Source organism: Geotrypetes seraphini, chromosome 2 (genome assembly GCF_902459505.1).
Source record: "Geotrypetes seraphini chromosome 2, aGeoSer1.1, whole genome shotgun sequence".
In the NCBI taxonomy this organism is placed as follows: Eukaryota; Metazoa; Chordata; class Amphibia; order Gymnophiona; family Dermophiidae; genus Geotrypetes; species Geotrypetes seraphini.
Window position 1 is genome coordinate 241,500,766 of NC_047085.1, and position 17,924 is coordinate 241,518,689.

The 17,924-nt window shown below is 43.0% G+C and overlaps 1 protein-coding gene across 7 annotated transcripts in view; it reads right to left on the reverse strand.

The window, feature by feature from the left end:
* The window catches only part of CDH18 (cadherin 18), a 1,088,060-nt gene that overhangs the window by 49,141 nt on the left and 1,020,995 nt on the right, over positions 1 to 17,924 (reverse strand). For all 7 annotated transcript variants that reach the window (XM_033935275.1, XM_033935273.1, XM_033935270.1 and 4 more), the window contains one exon: positions 16,492 to 16,628. In XM_033935275.1, coding sequence (XP_033791166.1) covers positions 16,492 to 16,628 — 137 coding nt within the window. The remainder of the gene's footprint in view (positions 1 to 16,491; positions 16,629 to 17,924) is intronic.

Genomic DNA, 17,924 nt, shown 5'->3' on the forward strand with positions numbered 1-17,924 from the left:
TCTCTCTCACCCAAGTTCTGCTCCTTGAAGTGGATACCTCCAGACCCTTTCTCTCATAGATCCTGGAATTAAACTTTGTACTGATTCATATTGATTACTGTAATGTACTCCATTTAGCCCTTTCTTCAGTTGAGCTCAAAAGATTCCAGGTTCTTCAAAACACAGCTGTTAGGTTCTTAAGTAACATAAGGCATTTTGAACATTGCTCTTCATTCTTGAAATTCCTGGTTGCTTCTTTCTTACCAGTTTCAATTCAAGATACTTTGCAAGTCTGTCCAGTACCGGCCTTTGGTTAGCGTGCCTTAGTAAAATGACCCCTTAGTTCTATAATTTACATCCTTCATTTTCTAATTAGAGATCATCCAGATTTATTGCACGCTTTTTTGGAATTCCATCACCGTTTTCCTCTCCAACACTTCCCTTGGAAGGGCATTCCAGGCATCAGACAGGAAACAAATTATACAATGAAGGGGTATGTGTTTATTTAGTTTTGATTTAATGTACCACCTTAGTCACATTTAAAGAAATATGTAGGCACTTCCACAAAGCCTTACATCAAGGAACCCCTTCTTACCTCTCTAATCTGATTCTTTTTATACTCCTTCTAGATCACTCTGTTAGATTCAAATTCTTTGGTTCTGACCACCCCCCACACAAGGATTTTTACGAGTCGACCAGGCACTCTGCCTTCTTTTTTATAGATCCAAAATTATGGAATAAACTTCCACAATTTACTCATAACATTCCAACTTTTAACACATTTAAGAAAGCCTTGAAGACATTTTGTTTTGAGAAGGCATTTAGTTAATTCTGTTTGTGGTGGTTTGATAGAGCCCAGTATCAGACATAGAGCACATGACTTATTTTTGTCTCTTCTAGTATTGTTGACTCTCTGATCTTTCAAGACTTTTAATATGGAGTTCCTTTCAACCTGCCATACTTTAGACTATAAACTACTTTGACTGTATGAATTGCAGTAAAACAAGTACTGTAAATAAATAAATAAATAAATAAACCAGGTGATCTGGGGCTATTAGGGAAGGAGGATAAAAGGGGCCCTGAGGAAGCCACTTATATATTTTCTGATGAGGCAGGACTTGTGTAAGGGAAAGGTACTGAAGCATGATATAGTTAATGTTGCTGGGGTTATGAATTTTGAATTTGAATTATTGCCTGACCCAATTGATCACTTAATCTGAGGGACTTAAAGTAAAAATGATATGGTTTAACAATTCTGCTTAGAGTTAAAGTATATTAATTTGATGGATTTAAACGTGAATTTCTGATGTGGTCTTTGAGCCAGCACAGCCATCTGTTCAGAAAGGTGTTAAATGCCTCATTCAATAGAGCACAAAAGAAAGGACTGAGCCATCATCTTCAGAAGGTGTTAAATACACCTATTCAGATAAGACAAAAGACATGGGGCTAGATTCACTAACCATCCGATCCGTGTGCAATTGGAAGCAGGCTGACTGATTCGTCAACCATCTGCATGCAAATGGGGGGCGATCGGAGGCACGCACCCAACCAACTGCACGGATCACTAAAGTCCTGACAGTAGTGACAGGAGAAACAGCCTTCTGTCATTAATATCAGGGCTTAAGAACATAAGCAATGCCTCTGCTGGATCAGACCTGAGGTCCATCGTGCCCAGCAGTCCGCTCACGGGGCGGCCCAACAGGTCCAGGACCTGTGCAGTAATCCTCTATCTATACCCCTCTATTCCCTTTTCCAGCAGGAAATTGTCCAATCCATTCTTAAACCCCAGCACCGTACTCTGCCCTATTACGCCCGAGCATTCCAGGTGTCCACCACACATTGGGTAAAGAAGAACTTCCTATAGAATTCGTTTTGAATCTGTCTCCTTTCAACTTTTCTGAATGCCCTCTTGTTCTTTTATTTTTTTAAAGTTTGAAGGATCTGTCCCTCTCCACTCTCTCTATGCCTTTCATGATCTTGTAAGTCTATCATATCCTCTCTAAGTCTCTTTTTCTCTAGGGAAAAGAGACCCAGTTTCTCCAATCTCTCAGCGTATGAAAGGTTTTCCATCCCTTTTATCAGATGTGTCGCTCTTCTCTGAACCCTCTCGAGTAATGCCATATCCTTCTTCTGCCGGCTTTTAAATTTTTTTTTAAATTGGGCAGATATTTTGCATGCTTTAAACATGCAAAATAGCTGCCCGATTAAAAAAAAAAAAAAATTAACCCCCCCAACAAGTGACCTGAACCCCCCAAAAAAATTTGGCCCGTAGCTGCTTTTAGAAAAATTATGGCAGGAGGGTTCCCATTCCCTCCTGCCATATCTAGAACTACTAACCCCCTCCCAACAAGTACCCCTAACCCCCCTCCCTCCCCAAAACCCTCCCCAAAAATTTGCCTCACAGCCTCAGCCAATCAGGGCCTTAGGCCCCACCCCATGTATCACACGATGCACCAGGGATTGGCCTAAGGCTTCAGACTTGTCACGGGAGGCATTGGAGTAGGAGGGATTGATTACCCCTCCTGCTCCATTAAAGGTACGGGGAGGATGGGGGACCGGGGGAGAGGAGGGGGCACCAGGGGGGTGGCATCAGGGAGTTGGCATCGCTCCTGTCATTACCTTAGTTTTTGGGTGGGACCGATGGCAGGAGGGAGTGGGAACCCTCCTGCCATAATTATGTTCGAAGCAGCTGTGGGGCAAATTTCTTGGGGGGGTTCGAGGAGAAAGGGGGGTAAGGGGTACTTGTTGGGAGGGGGATTAGTAGTTGTAGATATGGCAGGAGAGTGTGGGAACCCTCCTGCCATAATTTTAAAGAATACGGGGAGGAGTGGGCCGGGCCAATGGTAGCTTTGCGATGGCAGGAGGGAGTTGGCATCCCTCCTGCCATATTTGTGGGGACCGTGGGCAGCATTGGGCCCGATGGCAGCTGCAGTGGTGGATTTAAAACCATAGGCTTGCTTTGCTAAAAAACATTGCAAGCCCGTGGTTTTAAAGGGCAGAAGAGGGCAGGAGAGTCGGCCAGGATAGAAGCGACTGGTCTTCAGCAGTTGCTTTTTTTCTGATCGGCAAGCCCAATTGGTGTTAGCTAAAGTGTTTAGTGAATTGCTGCCCTCCCAAATTTGCATGCCATTTCCCTTATTTGCATGCATGGATCGGGAGGGGATCGCTAAACACTTTAGTGAATCAGGCCGGAGGGAAATCTGCTCGCTAAGGGCTCGCAAACCGATCGGTACACGATCAGTTTGCATAGTGAATCCTGGCCATGACCAGGGTGGATACCAGAGCTAAACAGAACTTTAACAGGCTGTAGAAACAGAAACTCTTCACACCAAATTAATCTCTGAACTACAAGATCAAACAGAAGCCCTTTACACCAAATTCATCTCTGGACTATTCCAATCAGCAAGAACAATAGAAGCTCATCATACCATTTTAAACCACTCAGACATAGATTCACACCACATTCAGCAAGGACAAGTAACAATACTCTGTATTGGGATATCCTTTTAAGTCATTGTGATTCAATCATAACACCACCTGGCCTGCTATGCATCATGAGTCCAGAGACCTAGGATTCTATTTTTAGAACAGGTCTCAACCCTGTACATATGAAGTGGAATCCTTTCTAACCAGGGAAGACACTCTTCAAGCTACAACTCTTCTTCTCCCTGGATCATCATGCTGCTTCACTAGGCCGTGCAGCCTCTCCTCCATTTTAAGAACTATTCACATTGTAACTTTTTGAATCTAGATAAATTGATCCTTCTACTTTAGCAACATTTGTCTTGTATAATCCTATTATTTTTGTTCAAATAGATCCTATGTATAACTGCTTCTACCTGCTTGATTAATGCTTTTAAATAAATTTTCAGTTTGCTTATAAATGTTTTGAGTCTTAGTTCTTGAATTATTATTAAAGAGCTAAGTTTTAATCAAGCGAGCTAACTTTCCCAAAATTAATAGTTCTTCTAGACTGATTGTCAACCCTGTCAGCTTTCCGTCTTCATTTCCTCTGTATTGCTTTTTGGCTTCTGGTATATTGTATATATCCTCTTCAGTAAATACAGATGCAAAGAATGTGTTCAGTTTGTCGGCGATGGCTTTGTCCTCCTTTAGTACTCCCTTTATTCAATGGCCCCACCACTTCCTTCGTGAGTTGTTTCCCCTTAATATATCAAAAGAACGGCTTGAAGTTTTTTGCCTCCTTGGCTATTTTTTCCTTGTAGTTTCTTTTGGCCCCTCTTACCGCCTTATGGCACCTTCTTTGATGTTGTTTGTGCTTTTTCCAGTTTTCGTTCTTTTTTGACCTTTTCCATTCCTTAAAGTCTTCTTGTCTCTGATCGCTTCCTTTACTTCTATAGTGAGCCACACCGGTTCCTTGTTCTTTTTCCTCGTGGATCCCTTGTTGATACGTGGTATATATAGATTTTGCGCCTCGGTGACTGTGTCCATAAAAAGGGACCATGCTTGCTCTAGCATTTTTACAGTGCTTATCTTTGTCTTAATCTTATTCCCCACCATGAGTCTCATCCCTTCGTAATTCCCTTTTCGTAAGTTCAGTGCCGTGGCCGTCGTTCTTGATCAATGTTTTGCCCCTGTGTCCAGGTTGAAGCGGATCATAATGTGATCACTGCTTCCCAGCGTCCCTTCTACTTCTACACCTTGCTTTGGTCCTCGTAGTCCATTTAGAATTAAGTCCAGAATTGCATTTCCTCTCGTATTTTCCTTGACAAGTTGTTCCAGGAAGCAATCGTCTACATCATCCAGGAACTTGGTCTCCCTACTGCAGCCGGAGGTGCCTAGGTTCCAATCTATCCCCGGATAATTGAAGTCGCCCATAATAACTGTGTTGCCTCCCTTGCAGTTGCATTTAATCTCGTCCGTCATTTCTCCATCAGTTTCTTCAGACTGCCCTGGGGGTCGGTAGTAGATGCTGATCTTCATTTCAAGTTCAAGTTTCAAGTTTATTGAGTTTTGATATACCGACCATCGATGAACACCTGGCTGGTTTACAATAAAAAAGTTGAAAATAAATTATTGTAGAAAAAGGGGGTGAGGTGTAGACATTAATTAGACAAGTTACAAGTACGAACATGAGCTTGCGGATAAAGGGGGAAGGGAAAGTTGATAAGTACATCTTTGGAAAACAATTTTAAAAAAGGGGAGGAATAGAGGGGGAGTGTATAACATCAGGGAACAGTTCTTTCCATTTGTTCCCGGTATTTTGGCCCATAGAGACTCTACCTTATTTTTCGTTTCCGGCGTGTTCTCTCCGGTAGACTCGATTCCCTCTTTGATGTATAGGGCAATACCCCCACCTTTTTGTCCTACTCTCTCTGCGGTATAGCTTGTATCCCGGTAGCACAGTGTCCCAGACGTTCCACTATGTTTCCGTGATGCCAATATCAAGGTTATCTTTTTGTGCCATAGCTTCAATTCCCCCATCTTATTCCTTGGGCTCTTTGCATTTGTGTACATACACTTGAGTTTGTGGCCTGTTACTTTCTTGCATTTCCGTCCCTCTTGTGTCCCTATTATTGCTCATTAATACCAATTAGCAGCTCATAATTAAATTACATATACTGCTGCTCTAATTCATTAACTTGCACATGCAATTTGTGTGCTTTTCATATATTCAAGCATGCAACTTTCTAGAGTTAGGGGTGAGGGCTTAATTTACTAAACTTGTGGAGGAGGGAGTTCCCTGCAGGCCATCTCGGGAAGTGGAGGGCAGATGCTAAAATACTTCCAGGTCTTGTCACGTCAGTTCCTCAGATCAATGTACTTCTCACCCTTCAACCCAGCAACAGAAGAAAAAGAAACACTGAGCACACTGTACAGAAATATGTGAGAATAACAGAATACACAGTTAATAGGAGCACACTGAAACTTAGATATGGATGTCTTGGAGTGAAGTACATATTCACACCTATATTTCGACATTTATACAGACTGTCCTAAACAAGCCTATTACAAAAAATGACATGAGTGCTCTCTACAGAGAGCTTACAGTCTAAAAGGAGACCTGACGTAGATAAAATAATAAATGATGGCAGATAAAGATCAGTATGGCCCAGAGAAGTGGCTAGGATTGTGCCTGCTGCTCCTTGCAGATCCCCCATCTCTGTGGGCATAGGAAGAAATTTCTCCAAGGGGTGGGGGAGGAGTAAAGTAATTTTTGCATCACCCAATAGAACATTTTTGGCAACAGTTCTGATTATTTTTTTGTTTGTTTGTTTCAATCTCTTTATTAAATCCTTCAACAATTTATAAAACACAACCATAAAAACATTAGCATTGGACTTGCAGTCTAAAATAGAGAGTGACACGTGGATAAATTTTTCCCCATTCCCACGGGAACTCATTTTCCTATCTCATCCCAGCGAGTTCCTGTCCCTGCCCCATTCCTGCGGGCTCTGTCTTCATCTGCACAAGCCTTAAACACTTTAAAAATAATAAGTGTTCGAGGCTTGTGCGGTTAGGGCAGAGCTTGCAGGAATGGGAAGTGAAAATCGAGTTCCTGTGGGGACGGATGGATTTGTCTCCATGTCATTCTCTAGTCTAAAAGACATATTTCTATTTTCATTCCACAAATGCATCCAATTTAAACCAATAATTACCGCTAAGCACTGCTTTTCTGTGTGAGGGTGGGTAATCACCTCATCTCCCATTGTCTTAGGTACCCTTCTACATTTGGCATGTGCTAGGTCCAGTGGAAATGTAGCATTCTTCAGAGGAAGTTGAGAAGCCCCATATTTTCTCTAATTTCTGCTATTGGGCCACTGTATCGAGCACTGGTGCGCCCACATCTGGAGTACTGTGTCCAATACTGGTCACCGTACCTTAAGAAGGATATGGCGATACTTGAGAGGGTCCAGAGGAGAGCAACAAGGATGATAAAGGGCATGGAGAACCTTTCATATGCTGAAGGGTTGGACAAGCTGGGGCTCTTTACCCTGGAAAAGCGGAGACTGAGAAGGGACATGATAGAGACTTATAAAATCATGAAAGGCATAGAGAAGGTGGAGAGGGACAGATTCTTTAGACTAGCAGGGACAACAAAAACAAGAGGTCATTCAGAAAAACTGAGAGGAGACAGATTCAAAACGAATGCAAGGAAGTTTTTCTTCACTCAGTGGGTGGTGGACACCTCAAACGCGCTTCCAGGAGAGGTGATAGGACAGAGTACAATACAGGGGTTCAAAAAGGGACTGGTTGACTTCCTGGAAGCGAAGGGGATTGCAGGGTACAGATAGAGGGTTACTTACAGGACATTAGGCGAATAGGATATGAACATTTTAGGTAAGAAGCACTTACAGGCCATGGACCTGGGGGGGCTGCCGCAGGAGCGGACTGCCGGGCACGATGGACCCCTGGTCTGACCCGGCAGAGGCAATGCTTATGTTCTTATGTTCTATAATATATATATATATCTAAACCAGAGAGGGACATATATTATTGGTGGAGTCCCATCCATTTAATAATAATTTTTATAATATATTTTAATTATTATTATTAAATGGATGGGACTCTACCAATAGTATATGTCCCTCTCTGGCTTAGAGAGATATATATTATAAAGAACTATTAATTTGTGGAAAGTTAGCTCGCTTGATTAAAACTTAGCTCTGTAATAATAATTCAAGAAATAAGATGCGGCACATGGAGGGGCCTAAGGCCCTAATTGGCTCAGATGCCTCAAGCTCCTGTCCTTGTATAGGGTCTTAGGCATCTGAGCCAATTAGGGACTCCCTTAGGCTCCCTCTATATCCTGGATACAAGGGGGAAGACCCTAAGCCTAGTAGTAGTAGATTTAGATGTCCTATAGAATATGGCCCTCCACGGCTCTCTTTAGTTTACTTACCTTTAATTTATTATTAACTTTTCCTTCAGGAACCTGTCTAATCCATCTTGACCAAATATTTTAGCAACAGATGTCACAGCTTAACTATGCATTACATATTATTTTTTTTTCTAAAATTTGCCTTTAGTCATAAAATTGCTGTCCTAAATTGACTGTTATATGGATTGCAGCTAAATATTACCAGCTATCCATATAGTGGCGCTGCTCACCTTTGTATCCATGTATACAGCATTTCTGCTTTTACAGATGGTGACATTGAATATTTATAAAATACTCTAATCTCTGCTGCTATTTAAAAATAAAAGTTAACCACAGCAATCAAATGTACACCTAATTGTTTACAGTCAGTGTTCTTGCTAAACTGCGTGGGAGTCCTCTACCTGCGCTCCTGCAGGCAAGAGTAGATTTTCAGTTCTGAGAGGCAGACACGTTCCCTGGGAGTCAAGTAGCACCTGCCTATCCCTCATGCTTAAAAACACAATCCTAAAACACCATTCCTCCTAGTGGAATTGCAGGTGGGGAACTGCCATGCAACCTAGTGAGAATACTGTTTACAATGACTGATCTTCACATTTGTTTCAAACATTTCAGAAAAGGACTAAAAATAATAGTTAGATCTCTCATCCTTCTAGGATTCATTATAACAAATAAAGGGCTGACAAGTTTTTTGTTATATTTTTCTAATCTTCTTAAGGTAAATTGCTGATAGTCATAATCCCCTATGAAGTTTAAATCTAGTCATTCAGAGTGTGTAAGAAAAGGAGAAAGAAGGGAGATCAGAAAATTTGTGGCACCCTATTACTTCAATTCAACTAGTTTTGACAACTAATAATGGTAAAATACATGGACATTTAATTATGGACATTTTAAGTTTAATCATGGACATTTTAATTTATATGTATTTTCCGTGACACTATCTGTATTAGTGACACTTTTAACAAGACATGTATAATGTCCAGTGACCAGTTACATATTTAAAAGCTAAATTTTAAAATTTCCCTATTAGCACTTAGATACTGTATATAACTTATAGACTCAGTAGCTGGATTTTGTCTTGGAATGCATTAAGTTTTTGTCCAAAACATTTTGCAAATAAAAATGCCAAAGTTATGGATAAAAATGCTGCTTAAGGTTTTTAAAAAACATTTAGGGCTCCTTTTACGAAGCTGCGGTAGCAGTTTAATGCGCATAATAGCGCGCTAAACTGCCAGCCACGCTAGCCACTACCGCCTCCTCTTGAGCAGGCGGTAGTTTTTCGGCTAGCGTGGGAGTTAGCGCGTGATTAAAAGTCACGCGCATTAAAGCCGCTAACGCGGCTTCATAAAAGGAGCCCTTAATATGAGTGGTATTTTTGGACACTGACCACAGTACTGTCCTACAATGGCAAAAGAAAGTAAGTCCATTCTGGCAAATTTGTGGGGAAATGGAAAATATATGTTTTGCTCAATATCTCTGCAATGATCTTGCTGCTGAAATATTGGAGATTCTGAAGGATGTCCAATGTACATTATGATAGGACATATGTCTTAGATTAAAGATAGGCACTTAATTTGTTTGAACATATATGGATTGACTTATTTATGCCATATTAATGGATTTAAGAGGCATCCAGAAAAATATATTTCTTCTCTGTGTTCAGTTTCCCCCTTTTAGCCAGAAAAAAATGATATGCTTATTTTATGAGCTATGGAAACCAATTAGAAGATCGATTAAGCCACTTATCTATCAATCAACAAACTACAAACAACATAGACAACTACATATAAGATAAGTGGTTCTTTTTAATTTTATATGATTATCATTAATGTGGCTGTTATAGTGTGGCTTTGGGAATGTAGAGGCAATGATGGTCCCATTGGTAACCATAGTTCAGTGTTATCACTAAACAGATTGATTAAGGGTCTGAGCACTCTACTAATTAAATTATATATTATATATTTATTAACAGTATTTAAAGTTTTAATAATACAGTTAGAGCTGTGATTTTGGAAGAGGTCTAATATTATCATCAGAGAATAATAAAGTATAGCTCCTTAGACAAATACAGTACCACTAATGCTTACAGCACCACCAGATATACTGTATATAATATACTGTATAATTTCTCATGCAACTTCATTTGACTCAGATACCATCTTAAAATGACTTAATAGTATGATTCCAGAAACTCAGGGGGACATTTTATAAACAGCACCTTCAGAATCACTAAGCTCTGGAACAACCTTACCTCCCCTCTTTGGAATCTGAGCTCCCTCCAACTTTTCTGTAAACATCTGAAAACCTGGCTATTATCAAAAATGTAATACTTCCTCCCTCTCTGGTATACTAAGTCCCTCTAAACATTCTTTATACTATGGCCTATAACCCTTCATTGGAGTTCCTCTTCTATCCCAACTCCTGTAAACCGTGCCAAGCTCTACGATTGTGGAGAGGATGCGGTATACAAACCTAAGGTTTAGTTTGGTTTAGCAGATATAAATTCTCATAACGGACACATTTTGACCAATAAATTTAAAATAAAATCATTTTTCCTACCTTTGTTATCTGTTGATTTCATGAGTCTCTGGTTGCACTTTCTTCTTCCTTTTCTGACTGTGCATCCAATATTTCTTCTCTTATTTCAGCCTCCTGTATGCTTTATCTCTTCCAGACCTCATTCCCTCCCCCAACTTTTTCTTCCTCTTTCCCTGCCCCTCCCCTTTCTTTCTGTCTCCTGCCCCTTTCTTTCTGTCTCCTTGCCCACCTTTCTTTCTCTCTCCATGCCCCCTTTCTTTATGCCTTTCATTCTTTATTTCCCCTTTTCTTTCTGTTTCCCTTCTTTCTTTCTTTCACCCTGCCCCCCTTTCTTTCTTTCGCCCTGTCCTCCTCCAAGCCGCAGCCATCGGGGAACAGGCCCCAAGCCACCACCGTCGAGTTCTGAGCTCTCCTTGCTTCCTAACACCATAAAGAGGATGCAGAAGCACCGGGCCGACCAGCCTTCCCCACCCAACGTCGATTCTAATGTCGGAGAGGAAGTTCCAGACCAGCCAGGCAGCGATTGGCTGGCCCAGAACTTCATGTCCGAAGTCAGAATTGATGTCGGGTGGGGAAGGCTGGTCAGCCTAGTGCTTCTGCGTCCTCTTTACGGCGTTGGGAAGTAAGTAGAATGCAAAGGCAACGTGAGTATATCATGGAGCCCGGGATGGGCTCCGCGATCAACTCTCATTGCCTTCGTGATCTACTTGTCGATCACGCTCGACCTTTTGGGCACCTCTGAATTAGGCGTTATGCCCACAGCTTTCTAAGCATATTTTATAAAGTGGTGTGTTTTATTTCTAATACAAAATTGTCATAAGGAGGTGTGGTCAGGGAAGGAGCATGGGAGGATCATTGGCATTCCTAAAAGTTATCTAGTGTTATAGAATACGCCTGATCCACACACAACGTAGGCACAGTTATTAGGCCTGGATTTTATTGGTCTAAATGGGTACGCCTACATGTTTAGTCACATGTATTGGCACTTGGGACATTTTCAAAAATATCTAAGTCCAACTTGAATGTTTCCAGCTGGACGTCCAAAGTTGGAGAAACACAAATGGCCATTTTTGAATGACAAATTGCTGGACATCCAAATATATATATTATTGAAAATTGTCTACTTAGACATCTTGGCTCCAAGAACTTCTAACTTTATACCCCATTTTCCATCAGAAAAACATCCATGTTGAAAACATCCAAATGCAGATAATTTGGATATGAGAGAGGCCAGCATAGTAATGGACTGGCCATATAGATATCCCAACAAAGCAATGGGACACCTTGGAGAGTACTGCTGTGAACTTCACATATAGGGTACCAGATGTATATCTCATCATAACCCCCTTATAATTTATGGTGAGCCCCCCAAAAAAACAAACAACAACCCTACTATATCCACCTGTGTACCACCCCAGATGATACCTATATGGCAGCATAGTAGGGTCTGGGTAGGTTTTGATGGTTTTACATGTGAATACCATAGATGTTGTGGTTAGAGCACCTTATGGGCCTGGGTCCTCATCTCTATGATTCACTAGCCCAACCACAAGACTACCGTATTTTCGCGGATATAACGCGCACCTGTGTAAAACGCGCACAGGGGTATAGCGCGCAGAAATCACGATGATATGTACCAAAACTTTTCTATACCGCGCTCAGGCATATAACGCGCATGATGCCCGACGCTCCTTTCGCCCGCCCTGACTTTCCGTGCGCTGTCCCGACTCTCCGTTCACCCCCCCTGACTTCCGTGCACTGTCCTCCCTTGAAGTCCTGTCCCCCCTTGAAGGTCTGTCCCCATCCTGAAAGCCTGATGCCCCCCCCCGACGTCCGATACATCCCCCCCCCGGCAGGACCACTCGCACCCTCACCCCGAAGGACCGCCGACTCCCCAACAATATCGGGCCAGGAGGGAGCCCAAACCCTCCTGGCCACGGCGACCCCCTAACCCCACCCCGCACTACATTACGGGCAGGAGGGATCCCAGGCCCTCCTGCCCTCGACGCAAACCCCCCTCCCCCCCCAACGACCGCCCCCCCCAAGAACCTCCGCCCGTCCCCCAGCCGACCCGCGACCCCCCTGGCCGACCCCCACGACCCCCCCACCCCCCTTCCCCGTACCTTTGGAAGTTGGCCGGACAGACGGGAGCCAAACCCGCCTGTCCGGCAGGCAGCCAACGAAGGAATGAGGCCGGATTGGCCCATCCGTCCTAAAGCTCCGCCTACTGGTGGGGCCTAAGGCGCGTGGGCCAATCAGAATAGGCCCTGGAGCCTTAGGTCCCACCTGGGGGCGCGGCCTGAGGCACATGGGCCAAACCCGACCATGTGTCTCAGGCCGCGCCCCCAGGTGGGACCTAAGGCTCCAGGGCCTATTCTGATTGGCCCACGCGCCTTAGGCCCCACCAGTAGGCGGAGCTTTAGGACGGATGGGCCAATCCGGCCTCATTCCTTCCTGGCTCCCGTCTGTCCGGCCAACTTCCAAAGGTACGGGGAAGGGGGGTGGGGGGGTCGTGGGGGTTGGCCAGGGGGGTCGCGGGTCGGCTGGGGGGGCGGTCGGAGGTTCTTGGGGGGGGGCGGTCGTTGGAGGGAGGGGGGTTTGCGTCGAGGGCAGGAGGGCCTGGGATCCCTCCTGCCCGTAATGTAGTGCGGGGTGGGGGTAGGGGGTCGCCGTGGCCAGGAGGGTTTGGGCTCCCTCCTGGCCCGATATTGTCGGGAAGTCGGCGGTCCTTCGGGGGGGGGGGGGATGTATCGGACGTCGGAGAGTCGGCCGGGCAAGAGGGCTTGGGCTCCCTCTTGCTCCGATCGTGGATGCGGGTGCGGAGCGCGTGCGAGCGGTCGTTCGGGGTGGGGGTGCAAGCGGTCCTGCTGGGGGGGTGAATCGGGCGTCAGGCGGGGTGGGAACTATGTTTAAAAACTTTTCTATACCGCGCTCAGGCATATAACGCGCGAGGGGTATGCGCGGTAGGTAAAATCGCGTATAACGCGCGCGTTATATCCGCGAAAATACGGTACTTAAGACACCTGTGTGCTGTTCTAATAGATTTTCCCATACCAGATGTTGCTGTGGTAGAACCAAATATATACCTTTTTGTTCTCATTTTTGGGCAGTGGAAGATGGTCAGTGAGCACTGGGGGAGTGTGGGAGGTGTCTTACCTTGATGCATGCTGTGGTTATCTGGTCAGTTTGGGCACCTTTGTGGCACTTAGACGCTTCTAAAACAGGTCTAGCTCCAAACATCTAAGTTCCATTCAGGACGTCTTGCAAAACATTTATCACTGCAAGACGTCTAAGTCAAACCTGCCCTTAGGCATGCCCAAAGTCTGCCCATAACACGCCTCCACCATGTCCATACTGTGCTCTGGACACACAGAGGCTGGGATACCTCGCTAGACATCCAGAAAGGTGGTTTTGATTATCGGTACTTGGAAGTCCTAGTGGTTAGGATGTCCAAGTGCTGATTTAAGATGATTTTGGGACCACTTTGTTTTTTGATAATGAGCCTGTAAATGTGATTCTATAAACTGTGCATAATTTCAGAGGCATTTTATAGAATCATGCTTAGTATCGTTCAGTGTCAATTTTGTAGGTGTCATATGTAGTACAGAATTCATCTATAGTCATAACTGCAAGATAGAGGGTACATATAGATGTAGCATACCACCTAAGGGATTTACAGCAATTTAGTACTCCTTTTGCTATATGGTTACTGTATTGGTAGCATGGAATATTGCTACACCTTGGGTTTTGGCCAGGTACTAGTGACCTGGATTGGCCACCATGAGAATGGGCTACTGGGCTTGATGGACCATTGGTCTGACCAATTAAGGCTATTCTTATGTTCTTATTTGAAAACAAGATTTTGTTTTACAGGTTGTAAACTGCATAACACATTCAGAAATTCTCAGTTGGTCCTTTGATTTTTAAAAAGAAATTGCAAACAGCCAGATAATATGCTTCCAAGAGTTCCATATCATATGGTACCATACAAGCTGAAAGCATAAAACAAATGTCACAATAATAAAAAAATTAAACAAGGAAAGTAAAATCTTATCTTATAAATGTGCATGTCAGGAATGTTAAATAGCTAACATATTTTTATCCAAATGCAAGTATATTATATTGTGATCACAGCTATAATTGATTATAGCTGTGATCACAATATAATATAGTAATTCTTGTCACAGAATACTAAGTGTTATCTCCCTATTAAGTAAGAAATATCCAAATGCAAGGACATAAATGTCAAATACGGTAACCATCCTCAAAGATTGCAATCATCAGACTTGCAGAATATACATGTATGCATAATGAATATTCATGAAGTTTATTTATTCATGATTAATTTTTATTTACACATTTGTGATTTTGAAAGTCAAACCTATGACCCTCAAAAGCTAAAGATTATTTTTGTTGCAGTAAATTTACTTCCTGCACTCATTTGCTTTCAGTTCAGTCAAAACAAGTATAATACAAAACTTCCCAAATTTTATTTAAAAAACAAAAACTTTTCAACACTTAAAAATTCTGTGACAGCAAATGATTAAATCAGAATACAGATCTCCACTTCCTTCCCTTCCTTTATCTACTTCTTTCTCCTCTCACTTATCCAAAGAATGAACTGTTGTAGCAGTGGTAGAGCCATCTACACAGAGCCCTGCTCATCAATATATGCTCACAGACACCAGTACCTTGGTTTCTAGTTTAACAGGAAAGCTACATGAGAGGAGGAGGAGGAAGCAGTGTCTGAAAATTTATTTTTAGAGGGTTGTGCTCATGAGGAGCTAGCTAAAATAAAGGTAGACAAAGCGATGGGGCCGGATGGTGTACATTCAAGGGTGCTGAAGGACCTTCGGGAAGTTCTGGTAGCTCCGCTGACTGACCTTTTCAATGAGTCTCTAGAGCTGGGAGTGCTACTGAAGGAATGGAGAAGGGCGGATGTGGTCCATCTCCACAAAAGTGGAAGTAAGGAAGAAGTAGGGAATTACAGGCCGGTAAGTCTGAATTCTGTGGTATGCAAATTAATGGAAACACTTTTAAAACAGAGACTGGTCAAGTTTCTGGAATCCTGTGGATTACAGGACTGGAGACAACATGGATTCACTAGAGGCAGGTCTTGTCAGACAAATCTGATCAATTTCTTTGACTGTATGACCAGAGAATTGGATAGAGGATGTGCGCTAGATGTGGTGTATTTAGATTTTAGCAAAGCCTTTGACTATGTTCCACACAGACGTCTAATAAATAAACAAATAAACTGAGTGCCTTTGGGATGGGTCCCAAAGTGTTGGGCAGGGTCAGGAACACCGACTGGGCTAGCCGATCACAAACAAGTGACTGCTGAGGGCCAGTCGCTCAGGTCCTTTCCGACTGCCCTGCCTTCTACCACCCTGCTCTCTGCTCTGTTTTTCTGCTCTCTGCCCCGAACTCCTGCTTTCAGCCCCGATCTCCTGCCTGCCCTGATCTCTTACCTGCCCCAAACTCCTGCAGCCCCGACTCTCCCGCCTGCCCTGATCTCCTGCCTGCCTCAAATTACTGCAGTCCCGACTTTCCCACCCTTCCCTGTAGTGCAATCCCGTGGTTTTAACCCGCAGGCTTAAAGTGGGTTAAAACCACAGGCTCGCAAAAAAAGTTAAAAAGAGTTAAAAAAAAATTATCTGCCGGGCATGGAGGGCCAGCACATGCGCAGGCCATCTACAGATGGTCTGCGCATGCGTTGGGATCGCTTTAGAGCGATCCGGGCAGGCTGTTGGGGGTGTGATTCTGATCCGTGCCCTTAGTTAATCTAGCCCTGAGTTTTCTTTTAGCAGTTTTCTGTAAACGGTACCTAAGTGCAATTGGCACGTGGCTGACACCTTTTTTCAAGGTGCCTGCTGATTTAGGCACCATTTATAGAATCTGGTTCTTAATGTATAGATGGTCTTTTCATAGCAATATATCCACCAATATTATCTTCAGCTTGAGAATACAAATAAATCCCATTTTTTAACCCTGAAAATAAACCCAAATGACTACAAATGAACACCTACATATAGTAATTTATAAACATGCAAAGACAGAACCATAATTATATTTAACTTTTTATCCACAAAGTAGGCAGTCTATCAATTATACCATGCAATATAAATAGTTACCTATTTCAGAAGCAGCAACTGTGATGTTATGCCATGGTGTTTCTTCTCGGTCTAAGATCTTTGCAGTCCTAATGTCTCCAGTAATGACATCAATATTGAAATATTTTTCCTCTTCTTCATTGCGGTCAATGGAATATCTATTTAAAGAAGGATCAAACAATTAAAAGTGAATGAAGCTATTTCCTTATGGCATAAACAGTGGAAAACCTAACATTTACAAAACTGCTTTGCTGAGTTTTAGAAGAGCATGTAACAAAAACGTAAGGAGAGACATAAAGCATTTTCTACATTGATTATTTTGTTATTTTCTTCCTCTCCACAACTTGTTTCTCTCCTCTTCAATCCATTCAAAATTCTGCTGCACGACTTGCAAGAACAGAGCAGCAAGATTGATAACAGTACACCAATTGTCATATAAAAGAAAGACAAAGATGAAAGAGAAAGTGTGATGCGGTTTTAATTTATTTTCATTTTTTCTCTGAATTTTTTAATTGGAATTTCCAAGTAGATACACAAATAAACACATCAATGGTACATTAAACAATCCAACCTTATTCACGCAAAGGAACAGAAAATCCTTACTAGAAGAAAACTATTAGCATACATTTTAATCTTGAAGACCAGCAAAGTCAAAGAACTGAATATAAAGTAATAAGAAAAATAAGATAGCTATCTATCTCACTTAAGTAACCCTTGAGGAGGCAATACGTTCACCCACGATACCTGCACAAGTGACAGTGTGTGGTACAGACCATGTGCCAACTGCACTCTGCAGTTCATGCCGGGAGCATGCAGCAGAGGCTGAGCGGGAGCAGTGCAGAAGGCACTCAGGGTGTGGGAGCATGTTCCACCCCTCCCCCTCGACTTTGCACCGTCGGGTTTTGCTCAACTGCTACTCTCAACCACAGCTTTCATTCCCAACTGTTACGCCTAACCACAGTCTTCACTCCCAACATATACTCGCACGCCACCAAGGCTCTCTACAGCATCTACACTAAAGTAATTCTTACTCCTACCCATCCAGGTACAACACAAGAAGAACAACTTTTTCAAATCCAACTACTCATCCCCACTACCCGCCCCCACCCATAAAAAAAAAAAAATTAAGCTAATCCCACAAACACACACCCTGGCCACCCTACTGATAATCCTCCTCATTACCAGTTGGAAAGCAGTAGCAAACAACTTACCAGCCCCATGCTCCACTGCAAACAAAATCCAACACCACAACAGGAGAACCCCAATAGTTAGAAGCTCAAACCACCAAACCAGCGCTCAACATCCCATCACCTTAGCCTGGAGAAGAAGACCACTTCCCAAAACCAAACCTCAACCTCCTCCTAAAACACTCATCTACCCTGAAATGACTCACAATTTCCAAACAGATATCACCACCCTAACATGTGCCTACTTAAACATCAGAGCCTTAGGAC